General features: G+C 30.9%; 1 protein-coding gene across 1 annotated transcript; it reads left to right on the top strand.

Moving 5' to 3' along the window:
- Positions 1 to 12,238: 12,238 nt before the first annotated feature.
- LOC120089483 (zinc transporter 6, chloroplastic) lies at positions 12,239 to 14,075 on the top strand. The gene is made up of 2 exons (XM_039046968.1): positions 12,239 to 13,049; positions 13,509 to 14,075. The coding sequence occupies exons 1-2, from the start codon at positions 12,363 to 12,365 to the stop codon at positions 13,821 to 13,823; spliced, it is 1,002 nt and encodes a 333-aa protein (XP_038902896.1). The 5' UTR covers positions 12,239 to 12,362; the 3' UTR covers positions 13,824 to 14,075.
- The last annotated feature ends 2,159 nt before the right edge of the window (positions 14,076 to 16,234 follow it).

Genomic DNA, 16,234 nt, shown 5'->3' with positions numbered 1-16,234 from the left:
AACACAGCTACATAAGAAGAAATTCACTCCTTCCCCGAGATCGGGGTAAGTAAATAAATTGCTCCCTTAAGGGCTGATTCTGGGGCTTGGACTATGATCTATTATTCATTAAAAGGATTAGTGGTACTTAAGAAGTTAGATGTAACTATAGAGGAAAAACGGTAATTGTGGCCTAGCTGTGAGTAATTTGTGAATAGTCATCGTACTGTTGATTGGTTATATAGCTGTCAGTCTTTACTAGAGTGCCCGACAGTTAACGGATGGTAAATAATTAAAGTTTAATTAATTATTCACGTACCGTTGCTTCAAGCTACAGGTCCATGAGGTTCCCTTGGTAGCTCAATAGGACTAAATGAGAATTAGTATTTGGATTAATTTGAATTGTTCAAATTAATTGAAGGAAATTAATTATATATGATATAATTAAGTTATTTTAATTATATGTGATATAATTATTATAATGTATTTGATACATTATATTATTTATGAGAGGAAGCAAATATTTGAATATGATTCAAATGTTGATTATATGAATTGGTTCAAATTGTTAAATTTAAATAAATGTGATTTAATTAAATGTCAATATGTGAGAGAAAAGAAAACTATAGGTTATATTGTATATGATACAATATTAAAAATATAGGTTATATGTTATATTTGATATCACATATAGTTTGTTATATATATATATATATATTAAATGTTAATTTAATTAAATTAATTAATTATATTAATTTTTATTTTTAAAATTAATTTAAATTAAATAAGAGAGAGAGTTACAACTCTCTCCCCCTGGGTGGTTTTTGGATTTTGATTATCTTTAAAAACAAATGTAGTTTTACGGAGAAAGGTTCTCTGAATTCTTTTCCCTCTCTTCATCTAAAACTCTTATTCTCCTTTCCTTCCCTCAAACCAAATTAGCCAGAGCCCACCACTGTTGGACTCTCTGAGAATACCAAGGTCTTCAATTAATGGTGTCTCAATTGGCTATTTTGGCTTTGTTCATGGTTTGCATATCAAGGGATTTCTTGAATTTCTTGAATTTCTTGAAGAAGGTCTTCAAAGGTAAAGCTTCATGAAATCCTAAACTTTTTGTTGTTGAGCATGTTGTACTTAATTTTATAATTACATAATGTGTTTATTTATTCTGTAAAATTTCTTTCTCTATAAAAATGAGATTTGGGACGTTCCCGCTTCCGCTAAAGGGTTCTTCAATATGGGTTTCTTCACACACCTCAAACCAAGCACCATGATAGTAAGAGCTTTTAATGGAGCACGTAGTGAATCTTGTACTGGGCGTTTTATGCTCTAGTTTATTGTTTTTTGTACTTGTATTTTATTATTTTGTACACCCTACTAGCTTTAAGACAAGTAGAAGATTGTTGGTGTTGATTCCCTTAATCTCATAGGGTCCAATAATTTGTAAGCATTGTATGAACAAACTCTTATATGATTAATAAAATATATGATATTTTATTCACTTTGTCTATAAAATATATGATATTTTAGTTGCATTAACCACAAACTAATAAACTAACATCCAAGGTTATCGTTGTAACTTAAACATGTATGTGGAGACATATAGTGAATCATGTTTAAGTGATAACTTAAATGGTCTGTACTATATGGATAAGGTTGGGTAGCTTATCTTGGTGACACTATGAACATGGCCCACTTTGTAGGTGTTACAATTGTTGTAAAGTGCTACAAATGATCTGATCCTAATCATTCATGTATTAGACATGTGAGCGGGGATATTCTATACAAAGAAGTTTGTATAAGACTGGACCACGAAATGTTTAGTCTCATTATATAACATTGTTCATAATAGAGACTTTCATTTCACCAAGATGACCATAGGTATGATCTGAATCCTGAGTAAGTTGTGAACTCCTACCTATGAGGGTGATCTTTTTATTTGTATGGGTGAGAGTGGTCAGATCGCCGACTCAACAAGCCTACCATTTTGGAGATTCGTCTGATTAGGAAGCTGGAAACACAGCTACACAAGATAAAATTCACTCATTCCCCGAAGTAGGGGTAAGTAGATAAATTGCTCCTTTAAGAGAAGATTCTGTGTATTGAACAATGTGGCGTCACACCCTCTCCTAGCTCGAGAGGGGTTTAGTCATAATGGGACTATGATCTATTGTTCATTAGAGGTATCAATGTGGCGTCACGATCCGCTTTCGCTCAAGGATCTCTATAAAACGAGTTCCTTCAGTGAAGTGGTTAGGGACATAGAAATTCCTATTCAAATACGCCCATGTACCTTTGACACAATTTTTCAAGTCATAAATATCAACTAAGCTCACAGTTTTCTATTAGGGCATCTATGGATTTATCTAGCTGGAGTAGTCCCTTCATTATTGCACCAATGACTTAAATTTGTAATCAATCGCAAGCAGGTGATCATATATGGACAAGAAGATATTTTTGTATCAAGGTTATCCTCAATGCCATACCTAAAAGCAACAAAAGAGGCTTTTGAATCCTCGTTTCAATCTTTTAAGGTTATGAAATACCACCACTTTGTATGGAAGGACAGAGAGAAAGAAGTCGCGATTTGCAAAGTTACCTTTAGAGGGAAATGGCAAGAGTTTAGATGACTTGTTAAGGGTGTGGAAAAACATGAAAAGGTTTGGTATGAGATATAAACCAAGAAAGGAAAAGATGATTAGAACACATAAATGAGAAAGGGAAAATCAAACAGCGAAATTCGAGCGTCACGAGCCTCGAAAGCAGTTAAATAGCATTTCCCACCTTTATCATTCCTTCGAGTTTGCTACCAAAATTCATCCAGAAAGTCAAAGTTTTGAAATGATGGCAGTAATAGAAGATAAAGATGAAGAAGATTCTCTAGTCTACTTATGCCTAAGAACTTTGAACTAAATAATTGGACTGTATTTGAGCTACCATCAATTGTTAACGATTTATCAAAGTAATTATTTGCTTTTGTTATTTGAATGTTTTATATTCTTTATTATTCATTTCTCCTATTAATAAAAGTCGTTATTTCTTTCTCATCTTCTTTTTAGTTATACTTGTTTCTTTATTTTCCTATTCATCACACCAAATAATCATCATTTTGAACAGTGATATTGAAATTGAAAGCGCAAATGATCTTAGATACGAATTCGGTTCTTTTGCACATGATGTTGAATTCAATGAAAGAATAGGTAATGATGAAGAAGATCTTGAACTTTCCCCTGTTATTGAGAATGATTGAAGAATATAAAAAAATGTTAGGATCTTATGAAGAACCGATAGAGATGGTTAATTTAGGGTCCCAGGCAGAGAAAATAAAGTCAAAATTAGTGCTAATATGTCATTTAAAAGTCGTCAAAAGTTGATAGATTTACTTCATGAGTATGTTGATGTCTTCTCTTGGTCATATCAAGACATGCCAGGTCTAGATACGAATATCGTAGTGCATCATTTATCACTTAAGCTTGAGTGTAAACTAGTGAGGAAGAAGTTGCACAAAATGAAGCCTAACATGCTGATTAAAATAAAAGAATAAGTGAGAAAACAAATTGATGCAAGATTTCTAGCACGCTAAATATCTCAAATAGGTGTCGAATGTTGTTCTTGTTCCTAAAAAAGAATGGACAATTAGGATGTGTGTTGATTATAGAGATTTGAATCGAGCAAGTCCTAAAGATAATTTTCTATTGCCTCATATTGATGTGTTGGTAGATAATATTACTGGTTTTTCCATTTTCTTTTTAATGGATGGATTCTCTGGCTATAACCAAATCAGAATGGCAGAGGAAGATCGAGAAAAAACTACATGTATAATATTGTGGGAAACTTTTTACTATAAAGTTATGCCTTTTGGGTTGAAAAATGTTGAGGCAACCTACCAATGTTCCATGGTTACCTTATTCCATGACTTAATGCATAAGAAAATTGAAGTATATATGAACGATATGATCATTAATCTAAACAAGAGGAGGATCACACAACTGTTCTAAAAAAACTATTCGATTGACTGAGAAAGTTCAAACTTAAGCTAAATCTAAATAAGTCTAGATTTGGAGTAACATCAGGGAAGTTATTGGGCTTTGTTGTAAACCAGGAAGGGATTAAGGTTGACCATGATAAAGTAAAAGCTATCCTAGAAATGCCGCCACCGCGCACCCAAAAAGAAATTAAAGAATTCTTGGGGAGGCTAAACTACATCACGAAATCTATATCACATTTAACAGCAATATGTGAACCCATTGTCAAGCTACTTCATAAAAACGATGTCGGGTTTGGAATCAAGACTGTAAAAAGGCATTCGAAAAGATCAAGCAATATTTACAGAGTCCTCCCGTGTTAGTTCCCCCGACCTCAAGCCGTCAACTTTTCTTGATCTTACTGTGATAGAGAATTCAATGGGATGTATATTAAGACAGCATGATGATTCAGACAAAAGAGAGCAGGCTATATATTATTTAAGCAAAAATTTCACCAATTGTGAGATGAGATATATCTTGCTTGAAAAGACGTGTTGTGCATTAGCATGGGCTGCCCACCGCTTAAGACCATACATATTGTACTACAAAACATGGCTCATTTCAAAGATGGACCCCATAAAGTATATTTTTGAAAAATCGTCACTTTCAAGTAGAATTGTAAAGTGGCACGTTCTTTTATTTGAATATGATATAGCCTATGTTACTTGAAAGTCAATTAAAGGACGTGTACTAGCTAACTACCTAGCTAAGCAACCTATAAATGACTATGAGCCAATGAAATTTGATTTTCCTGATGAATTGGTCTCTACCATAGCAAAAAAGGAAGAAGTACCGAATCCAGAGACGTGGACCATATTGTTCGATAGAGCCTCTAATGAATTAGGACATAGAATATTGCAATTTTAATGTCACTAGAAGAAAAGTATTCCCTTTTGTAGCCAAGCTAAATTTTGATTGTACTCATAATATGGCTGAATATGAAGCATGCTTTATGGGTATTCAAGCAGCATTAGATATGAAAGTCAAGAAGCTTCAAGTTTTAGGAGATTCCATGTTGGTGATCCACCAGTTAGGAGAAGAATGGGAGACAAAAGACGCTAAACTTCTCCCATATAGGAAGCTAATAGTTGAATTATTCGAGAAGTTTGATAAAATCACTTTTGATTATCTACCAAGGAAATATAATTAGATAGTGGATGCTCGAGACATGTTGAGGGTGTTGTTAAATTTAGATCTTAATCAAGAGGTCCAACCTATTAAAATTGGAAAGCGAGACCCATCAGCCACGTGCATTACCATTGAAGAGGACCTTGATGGTAAACCATGGTATTGTGACATTAAAAAATACATCAAATATAGAGAGTATCTACAGGATGCCTCATAGAATGACAAGCGTACATTAAAAAAGCTAACAATGAAATTCTTCTTCAATGGAGAGGTACTTTACAAAAGAAACCACGACATGGTACTCTTAAGATGTGTAGATGAGACAGAGGAAAATAAGATCATGGAAGAAATCCACGAAGAAGTTTGCAAAACTCATGCAAATGGACACGTGATGGTTAGACAAGTATTAAGAGCTAGCTATTATTGGTTAACAATGGAAGCATATTGCATTAAGCATGTGAGGGAGTGTCACTGTCAGATATATGCAGATAAAACTCATGCACCTACCCTCAGTTAAATGTTTGACAGCTCTCTAGCCTTTTTCCATATGATGGATGGATGTGATAGGCCATGTTGAACCTAAAACCTTAAATGGGCACCGTTTTATTTTGGTAGCAATTGATTATTTTACCAAATGGGTGAAAGCAGTGTCTTACCGAGAAGTGACAAAGACAGCGATGATTAAATTCATAAAAAAGGAGATTATCTGTCGCTATGTTCTTCCTAAAACTACAGTGTCTGATAACGCCCGGAATTTGAACAAAAAATCAATGAAGAAGTTGTGTGAAGAGTTCAAGATCAAACATCTTAACTCAACCCCCTATATGCTAAAAATGAATAGAGTAGTGGAAGCTGCTAACAAAAATATAAAAAGAATTGCGCAAAAGATGACAGTAACATAAAAGGATTGGCATGAAATGCTTTCCTTCACACTACATAGATATCGTACATCAGTTCGGACTTCAACTGGGGCAACACCATTTTCTCTAGTCTATGACATGGAGGCTGTTCTTCCCATTGAGGTGGAAATTCCATCGTTACGAGTTCTTATGGAAGCTAAATTAAAAGAAGCATAGTGGGTTCAAGATCGCTATGAACAATTGAATTTTGTGGAAGAAAAAAGATTAACAGCATTACACAGAGGTCAGCTTTATCAAAGAAGGATGGTGAGTACTTATGACAAGAAGGTACGCCTCAAAGTTTTTAGAGAAGGAGATCTAGTTTTAAGGCGAATTCTCCTGTTTCAGAAGGAACACCAAGGAAAATGGACTCCAAATTACGAAGAACCATACATAGTAGAAAAGGTCTTTTCTGAAGGAGCCCTAGTCTTGACAAATATGGATGGTAATAGATTGCCTAATTCAGTGAATTCAGATCGTGTGCGAAAATACCATGCTTAAATTTCAGAAGGCAAACTTTCAGTGAGTATCTAAGAGGATTGCATTTCTTTTTCATTCTCAGTTTTCAATTTTGATGTATATTTGTAACTTTAGTCCTAATAAGATGCTCTTTATGAAATAAATTGACGTTTGCTTCTTCTTTAAATTGAGAATGTTGACATCACCTAAATAATTATATTGATAATCAACACAATTATGGTAGCTTACTATTTCGGAAAAAAAGTGTTAAAACATCATAAAGTTGAAATTGGGGCAAAGTCATTTTATTTATAGTGCCACAAAGATAGTGTTGTGAAGATCAAGTTGCTAGATTCAACTCAAGTTTAAATAGAAATGAGAAGTAAAGATGGTGATCGAGCTATCATCTTTTTTTAAAAAAAAGAAGTAATATAAAATGTTACATTCATCTCATGCATTCAAGCATTTGTCATCATTAAACGTATTTCAAGTATTTACTGTTGGTTAAATTGAACCTTGCTATTTAGTTGAGATCGAAGTCTGGTCAAGTCAGGTCTGTTTATTTTATTGTTGGTTAAATTGAACCTTGTTACTTAGTCTAGGTTGAAGCTTAATCGAGTCAGGTCTATTTTCTTTCCATATTTATTAATTTGAACCCAATTCAAGATTGGAGTTCGAAGCCTGATCAAGTTAGTTTCGTTAATTTTACTATTGGTTAAATCAAACCTTGTTATTTAGTTAATGTCGAAGTCTGGTTAAGTCAGGCCCGTTTATTTTATTGTTGGTTAAATCAAACCTTGTTACTTAGTCCAGGTCGAAGCTTGGTCGAGTTAAAACCATTTGCTTTTCATATTTATTAATTTGAACTCCATTCAAGATTGGAATTCGAAGCCTGATCAAGTCAATTTCGTTTTTTTTTTTTTTTTTTTACTCTTAGTTATATCAAACCTTGCTATTTAGTTGAGGTCGAAACTTGATTGAGTTGGGTCTGTTTGCTTTTCATATTTGTTTAATTTAGTCCAATTCAAGATTGGACCATTTAGGCATCTTTTAGAATTCTATTGTGATTTTAAAATAAAATATTCGTCTTCCCAACACTCTGTCTTTTCCTTTGTCTACCCTTTCAATCCTTCAAGGATATACAAAGGAAAGCAAATTGTAGCCATCGTTTTTGGTTCGACGTTTATTATTATTACTATTATTATGTGTTTTTCTTCGTTTTCATGTTTTTTTATTTATTTTTAAGTTAATTTTAATTTTATTTTTAACTTAATTTAATTTATTTTTAGGTGATTTGTGTGTTTGTTTTTATTCAAATTTATTTCATTTTATTATTATTATTACTTACTTATTTTTATTTTTATTCTTTTGTTTTTTACTATTATTATTATTATCATTATTATTATTATTATTTGTTTTATTGTTTTATTTCTTCTCTCTTTTAACCATTCTTCAACAACTACTTATCTTCCTTCCAACATTCTTCTTTCTCCTTTTCTCTCCTTTTGAATCTACAAAAAAATCTCAACTCCTCCACCTTGCTTCTCCTATAAATTGTTCACAGTGTTGGAGGGGAAGAAAGAAAAAAATATAGAAGGAAGAAGGGGAAGAAAAAATAAAATAGGAGGAAGGAAAAGATTGAAGACAAAGGGAAGAAGAAAAAAAACATATTGAGACTAAGTGAGAATAGAGTGAAAAGTATAGAAGATGAGAGAAAAGGAAAAGTAGTGTTCTGGCAAGCACCAATCCGGCAAACAACGACTCCGATGATGGATGAATCTTCATTCTGACGGATTATTACAACTTCTGGCGAAGACCCACGACGACTGCCATTACCTACAAAATAAAGGTAAAAAAGTTGAAGAGAATAAGAAATTGGTGAAGAAGAATGAAGAGGGGGAGAAAAGAGGATATTTAATAAAGGTGTGGACCCTTCCATTATTTATTTATTTTATATTCAATAAATATAGTTGGCCCCGGTACTTTTATATTATTATTTTATTTAACATATATAGTGGACCCCATTTTTTTCAATATTATTTTTTTTAATGTGGTGGACCGCACTTGGCTTTATGTAAATATGTTTTTTTTTCCTTTTTCTAACTTCTCGATTTTCACCTCTCTTTTTTCTTTTTTTATTTTTTATTTTTATTTATATTTATATTAATTTCATTATTTATTTTTCTTCTCCTTCCCCTCAATCTCATCTTTTTATATAAATATTTATATTTATATTAATTTTATTATTTATTTTGCTATTTATTTTGCTTCTCTTTCTCCTGAATCTCACCCAATTTTCTTTACGCTTCTCAAAGATAATTTTTTTATAAAATTTTGAAGGATATCTCCAAAATTTTTTACTTTTATCTTTTTTTCCTTTCTATGGTTAGTTTTACTAACATTAGATTCTTAATCTTTCAATCAGCTGGATTCTTGATTTTGTAGGTAATTTTAAGTTTTGATGAATTTTAAACTAGTTTTAAATATGAAATTTAAATAGATTGTAGTGTAAAATTTCTTTAAAATATTTAAACAAAACTTTTCCTTTAAAGTTTAATATAGATTCTAATTTAACATTGTTAAATATAATTCTATTCAATTTTTAGTTTTGGAAATTCTTAACAGTATTCCAAATTGTTTGAATTTAAAACTTTAAATATGAACTTTAGATAGGTTGTAATTCACATTTTTGCAAAATAAAAATTAATTTTACTTGAACTTATAATTTTATAAGTATATCTTATTGGATTAAATCTAAGAATTGTCTTTGAATTTCAAGCTTCATTATGTTTTGGATTCTTAGATAAGTTTTAAATTAGCATTGATGAAGTTTCCAAAATAAAACTTCAGCTAGTTTTAAATTTCAAATTTTCAAATGAATTTCAAACCTTTCTTTTAAATGGCTTGTGCCACTCATAGTTATTAATTCACATTTTTCTAAAGTGTGAATTAGTTTATATAAGATATTTTCACAATCCTATTATAAGTTGATGTTGCTAAATACGTAAACTCTAAAGGTCAATATTTCATAAAAGAATCCAAATATAAATTGGCATACATTGTTACTCACAAAATTCAAATATACTTTATTCTTAAAATTATAGTGAAACCTAGTGAGACATTTTTTTTGTGTAAATTTTTGTGTTTACCAAATACGTTTTAAATATGGTTGACTAAGGTAATAATTCTGTCTAGGCCGAAGTACTTAAGTTGACCGCAAGGGAACACCTCTACTTGGAAATTCTAAGTTTTCATTTTATTAATTTTCATTTCAATTTTGGATAATAGGAATAAAACTTTTTTTAAAACGGGTGTTGTAGGTGAAAAGTGGATCGTTTTTATTTTTATTTTTTTAATGGGTGATAAATCTCATCTTAAAATGATTGGTGGCGACTCCAAGCCTTTCACCTCGAAAGAGGACATTGTTGATCATAGTTCATAAGATTTGGAAGTGTTGAATTGAAAATTAATTCAAGAATATGAACTTGTTTGATGGTCTTGTTTTCATCTTTTTGTTTGGTGATTAATGTGCTTATAAAACATTTTCTTATTTTGGTCTTGAAAATATTTTATTTGTGTTCTTTTGTGTTTGTCTCATGTTGATATAAACAAATTTAGGTCTTATTGTGCTCATATATTGCAATTTGTGCTCATATAAGTTTTAGTCAATATGTGCTCAAATTATCACGTAGTTGGTTTGTATACTATAGTGTTCTTGAAACTCCGATAGTTCTATTGAGAGAAGATTGTTGTTCGAATGTTGTATTGGAAGTGCATTTCTTTGAATAGGTATCGAAGTAAAAAAAAAAAAACATTGGTTTTGTTGTATAGTGATTCATGCTCCCTAAATTTTTTTTTAAGCATGAGAGTTAGTAAAGTTAGTTATAGGTTAAAATATGGTAATGTTCCCTAGATTCTTTCTGTTCTTGCTTCTAGATTTCATTGCAATTGACCCAGTTGGAGGATGAGATTCGTATAAGGTTTTACTTTTAATATACTTCACAAAGTGTTATCCTCATTTTCTTATTGCAGGTATTTTTAGGTCTTTGGGTTTGAAAGTGCATGAGAAATGGATCAACTATGAAGCATAACTATGATGCATTTTCCAATTCTTTATTACGTTCCTTCCTTTCTAGCAAATGTATTGAATTCACCTTTGTTAGTGGCTGTTATGATTGTCTGGTCAAATTGATACAACAATCTGTGGATGTGTTTTATTTTCTTTGCATGTATTTTTAGGTCTTTGAGTTATATAGTTAATTTTTGTGTGTGTTGAAATCATATTATATAAAAGCAATTAAGATTTTATTTTGTATATGTACAAGTAAGAGATATATTATTGTTTAAAAAGAATATATTATTGATTCACACGTGCTAAGCAGAAAATATATATGTATTTTTTTGTTAATGTCAATTTTTAACTCTTCAATCGACATTATAAATGGATTGGACATTTAAAAAAAATGAGGCATTAAAAAAATATCGGACAAATTATTAAAAAAATTGACATAGAAGATGATGTACAATGTCAGTTGACATTGAAGAATATTGACATTGAAATTTCGATCACTATAATGTCGGTTTAAAATCAACATTAAAAACCTTTTATAATATGATCTTCAATGTCGGTTTTCAATCGATATTGTACCCCTATAGTGTCAATTTTAAACTGACATTGAAACCCAATTTTGTAATAGTCGGTGTTTAAGAGGTTGGGTTGGTCCAAACTCGATTCAAACCATGATTGAGGCCCTAGGGCTTGGACTTAAGCCATGTTCGGGCCTTTGCTTCTTTGGTTGGGGCGATCTAAGCCAATCTAATGGAGGCTAACCAAACAATAACTTGCATTATACTGTCAAACTAGTTACCATGTTTGATAAATTAATATCAAAATAAGTTCATTAGTTTAATTATTTTCATTTTGATAGTTAATTTATAATTTATTATAATATTTTTTAAAAAAAAAGTTTTATATGATTTAAGTTTCAACTAATTTTGTTTAATCTAACTATTTGATAAAAATTTAAGAAAAATAATAGTTATAAAGAATCGAATCAAATTGAAATTTTAAAATTATAACAAAATTATATATATTAATGTGAAAAGATTGTTAATAAGCTTTTACACGTTAATAAAAATTTGATTTAGTTAGTTGAGATTTTTCCACCATCAATATTTTATAATTTTTGGAAATGAAATACCCTAGGCACTGATTTTAATTTTTATTTGATTCTTAAATTACATTTAATCTTTAAATTTTAATTTTATTAATTTAGTTCATAAATTCTAAAATATTAGAATTTTATCATTAAGATTTGAGTTTTATTTCAATTTGATCTCTGAATTTTAAGATTTTACATATTTAATCTCAATTTTCATTAAATACTCACTTTCTATTAATTAATTAAAAATAATTAGGATGTGAAATTTTAAATTTAATTAAAAAGTGATAAAAATAGTAAAACTTAATTAATTATTATTATCTAAATTAACTGTACAGAAGACGGGTGAGAATTTAGTAAAAAATTGAGTTTAAAAATGTAAATCTTGAAATACAAGATTAAATTGGAGCAAAACTCAAAGACAAAACTTAAAAAAGTAAATGTAATCATTTAAAAGTTATGGATTAAATAAAAACTAGACACATATAATATATTTTCATAAGATTTGTAAACCTTGAACATCACATCAAATAGAAGGAAATTAAGAAGAAAGTATTTTAGAGAAAAATGAATGAAGTGTGGATGCCCACTGCATTTAATACCTCCATCCCTACTCTCTCAAATGACTCCACAAACACAAAACTTCATAGAACTCTCACCGCTCTCTCTCTTTTCTTTCTCTCTCCTCAACCGAATTTTTTCCAATTTCAATGGCCGCCTGTCCCACCGACTTCACTCGCGACTCCGCCTGTCGCGACGGACGCGCCGCCGCACACCTCAAACTAATCTCCATCTTCCTCATCTTCATCACCAGCGTCATCGGCGTCTCCTCCCCTGTTCTCCTCACTCGCTTCTTCCACGGCAAACCTCTCTACGACAAAGCCATTCTCATCATCAAATGCTTCGCCGCCGGCGTTATTCTCTCCACTTCCCTCGTCCACGTCCTCCCCGACGCCTTCGACGCCCTCTCCGACTGCCGCATCGCCTCCCACCACCCTTGGCGGGACTTCCCCTTCTCCGGCCTCGTCACCATGATCGGCGCTCTCGTCGCGCTCTTCGTCGACGTCACCGCCACATCACACGTGGAACACGGGCACTATAATCCGGTGGAGATGAAGGCAGGGGAGGATTCCGGCGGGGAGATTGGGCTTCTGGTGGGGGCGAACTCGAAATCGGAAGTGTTTGCAAGCGACGGCGGCGGAAGGGAAGAGGAATTAGTGAAGATGAAACAGAAATTGGTATCGAAAGTATTGGAAATTGGGATAATATTTCATTCGGTGATAATTGGAGTAACGATGGGAATGTCTCAAAATCAGTGTACGATTAAGCCGCTTGTTGCCGCTCTTGCTTTTCATCAAATCTTCGAAGGAATGGGCCTTGGTGGATGTATTGCTCAGGTTTTCTTTTTCAACTTTTTACTCCCTCAACTTTTCTATATTTTCATTTTAGTCCCCATTAAATTCATGAATTTTACAACTAGAAGATCTCCAATTGAAGTAGTCAGGATGTGAAGTCAAGGTTAATTAGTCGTGGGGTCCACCTTAGTGTTATTCAGACATCAAATTTATGTTTTCAACCATATTCAATTTGATTTTTTAAGTATTTATAAATATATTTTTTTTTTTTACTTATAAATATTTATTTAAAAAGTTAATCCAAACACTTAAAATTTTATTAAGATTTTTGAAATAGTATTTAAACTTACTTTTTAAAAATTTGAGACTTATGAGACACTCTTAAAAATTCATGATCAAATAGACACAAACTTCGATTTAAACGGTTTTTCATTTCCATATAAAATTAATCCGTCATGAAAATTAGTTAATAAAAAAAATGAGAGATTATTAGAATTGCAGGCAGGATTCAGCTTGGCAACGACGTCGTATATGTGTTTCATGTTCTCAGTGACGACGCCGATGGGGATAGTATTAGGCATGATACTATTTTCACTAACAGGTTATGACGACAACAATCCCAAAGCATTGATAATGGAAGGTTTATTAGGTTCATTTTCATCTGGGATTCTCATATACATGGCTTTAGTAGATTTAATAGCCGTTGATTTTTTTCACAACAAGATGATGAGCTCAAATCAATGGCTGAAAAGGACTTGTTTTATTGCCTTGTTGCTCGGCTCTGCATCGATGTCCATTTTGGCTTTATGGGCTTGAAAACACATGATATGGAACCCTTTTTAAATTTAGTGAAAGATTATTTAATAGAAGATGGTAATATCAATATCAATCTGCATGGAAATGGAAATGCATTATCTTGGGTTACTGGTTTTCCATGTCATAAATCCAATTGGGTTTCATTAATAAAGGAATGTGATGTATATAGGGAAGAGTTTTATGTAGTGGGTATGAAATAAAAGTTTGGTTATAAACATTACATGAAAGTGGAATGGAAAGTGTTTATGTTAATGCGCCTTTTGTCACTTAACTTTTAATCTTTAAATTTTTTTTTCTTGTTCAAACTTGAGCTTTTAGGATATCTACTTTAATTACTCTCCATTTTATTGTTGTGTCTAAACTTTTAAAATGACTCTTTTAATCTTTATTTGTATTTTCATTTTTATAAATTAATAATATAGTTATGAGTATATATTGGATAATATAAATAAGTTAGAGATGAACACGATTCAAAGTGGATTTTATGGTAGAAAACTAACCTACTATGTTTTAGAATAGACATATTGCTTGTAAATTTGAAAGTTTTGGAACTAAAATAGAATAAATTTAAAAAATGTTGGAATTTGAATTCACGAAAAGTTGGAATTTGAGTTTGGTTTTCATTTGGTTCATAAGTTTCAAAATGTTAACCGTTCTAATAATTTATTTTTGATTTCTAGATTTTAAAATATCACAACTTTACCCTTAAATTTTGAGTTTTGTTTTAATTTTGACATTAGGACTAGCTTTAAGATTTACATTTTTAATCTTAATTTTTCATTAAATACTTAAATTTTGTCATTAGTATTAATGTTTACTAATTAGTTAGGAAAAATCTTATTTTTTGTCTCTAAATTTTGAGTTTAATATCTTTTAGTCTCTATATTTCAAAATTATACTCTTTAACTTCTTTTTAGTTTTTAACGTAATAGAATTGTTAGTAATCCGAAGCTGATCTAATAAAGTATATATTTTTATAACATTTTCCTACAGTCATGTCATATCTCTCCAACTTTTTTACAACCAAATGAAAACTAGACTAAAAAATTATTTTTTTCAAAAATAAAAGTATCAAAGTAATTAACCTTCTTGATTATAAAGCTTTAATTAATCACTCCTAAAACAAACTTTAGTTAATGCAAAAAAAGGCTTGCTCTAATTAGATTATCTGCTTATGAACACTTTATTAATACCTTGTAAAAATTTCCATAAAAATATTTTGGCGTTACATTTCTCACCGTAGACATTTGTAGCCTCGAAATCAAGTCAGTCAACGGTCAACGGCTCTTGCGAACCGCCTTTGGAAAATTTAACCAAGGCAGAAAAGTCATAGAAGACCTAATTTCTTCTTCTCCTTAGTTCAACTCGAAGTTCGAGTAGATAGATTTGAAGGTTGAATCTTTTAATCGATGACAGATATCTTAATTAGTTATTGGATTTGACTTAAACTTTTGTCGTAGATGAAATTGAATCGACCAAAATTCAATAAAAGATACGATAACAGAAAATAAGTACAAGATAAAGTGACTTGAGTTAATAAGGTTTAAATTGAAATAAGGGAATCCAATTAATGCATTTATAAAATGGGTCTTTTTAAATATAAAAATATTTAAAAATATTTATACTTTATAAGAAAAAATTTCAAAACTACAAAGACTTTTGAATTTTTTGCAATAAAGTATAAATAATTTTTAGATTTTTCTATTTATAAAAATTTTTCCTTACAAAATATTTACTATGCGATCATAGATATAATAGCCTATTTAAAGTGTAGAGACTAAAATATACAATTTGAAAAGATAAAAACCAAAATATATATAAACAAAAAAATATTAAAAATAAGTAAAACAAAATCTCCAACAAAACCATAAATTTTGAATGGTGAAAAAAACAAAAAGGATGATATATATAGCTAAAGAACTAGTGCCACGCAAACAATTGTTATCTAGCTAAAAAGAAGAACCACAATTAACTACTAAGTTTAAATTACCAAAAAAGAAAAAAGAAACAGAAAATAAAAATGAAAACGTCTCCAAGTCCAATTAGGGGTTTTCCATAAATGCTAACATCTGAACAATCTCGAAGGTTTTGTCTTGAAGAAAAAAAAATATTTTATGTAGTGGTTTGTGGGATAGTGTTTACAAAATTTTCTATACAACTAAAAATCTTGGGAAGCCTTAGACAAGAAGTATGGGTCGGAAGAAATGAATGCAGTAGAAAAATGGTAGACAATAAGTGTGTGTGACCAAATTCAAGAATTTGAAATTCTTATCTTTGATTTGAAAATGAAGGGATTGTTTTAGACAATGTTGTATTAGTGGCCTGCCTCATTAAAAAACTACCCCTTCTTGGTCAGATTTCGGAGAGTCTTAAAACCAAAACCTTGGGATTTTTTGTTGGATAATTGGTCG

The sequence above is a fragment of the Benincasa hispida genome, chromosome 10 (genome assembly GCF_009727055.1).
Source record: "Benincasa hispida cultivar B227 chromosome 10, ASM972705v1, whole genome shotgun sequence".
Classification (NCBI taxonomy): Eukaryota; Viridiplantae; Streptophyta; class Magnoliopsida; order Cucurbitales; family Cucurbitaceae; genus Benincasa; species Benincasa hispida.
Note: the sequence above shows the minus strand (reverse complement) of the source record. Positions and strands in the feature narration are given on the sequence as shown.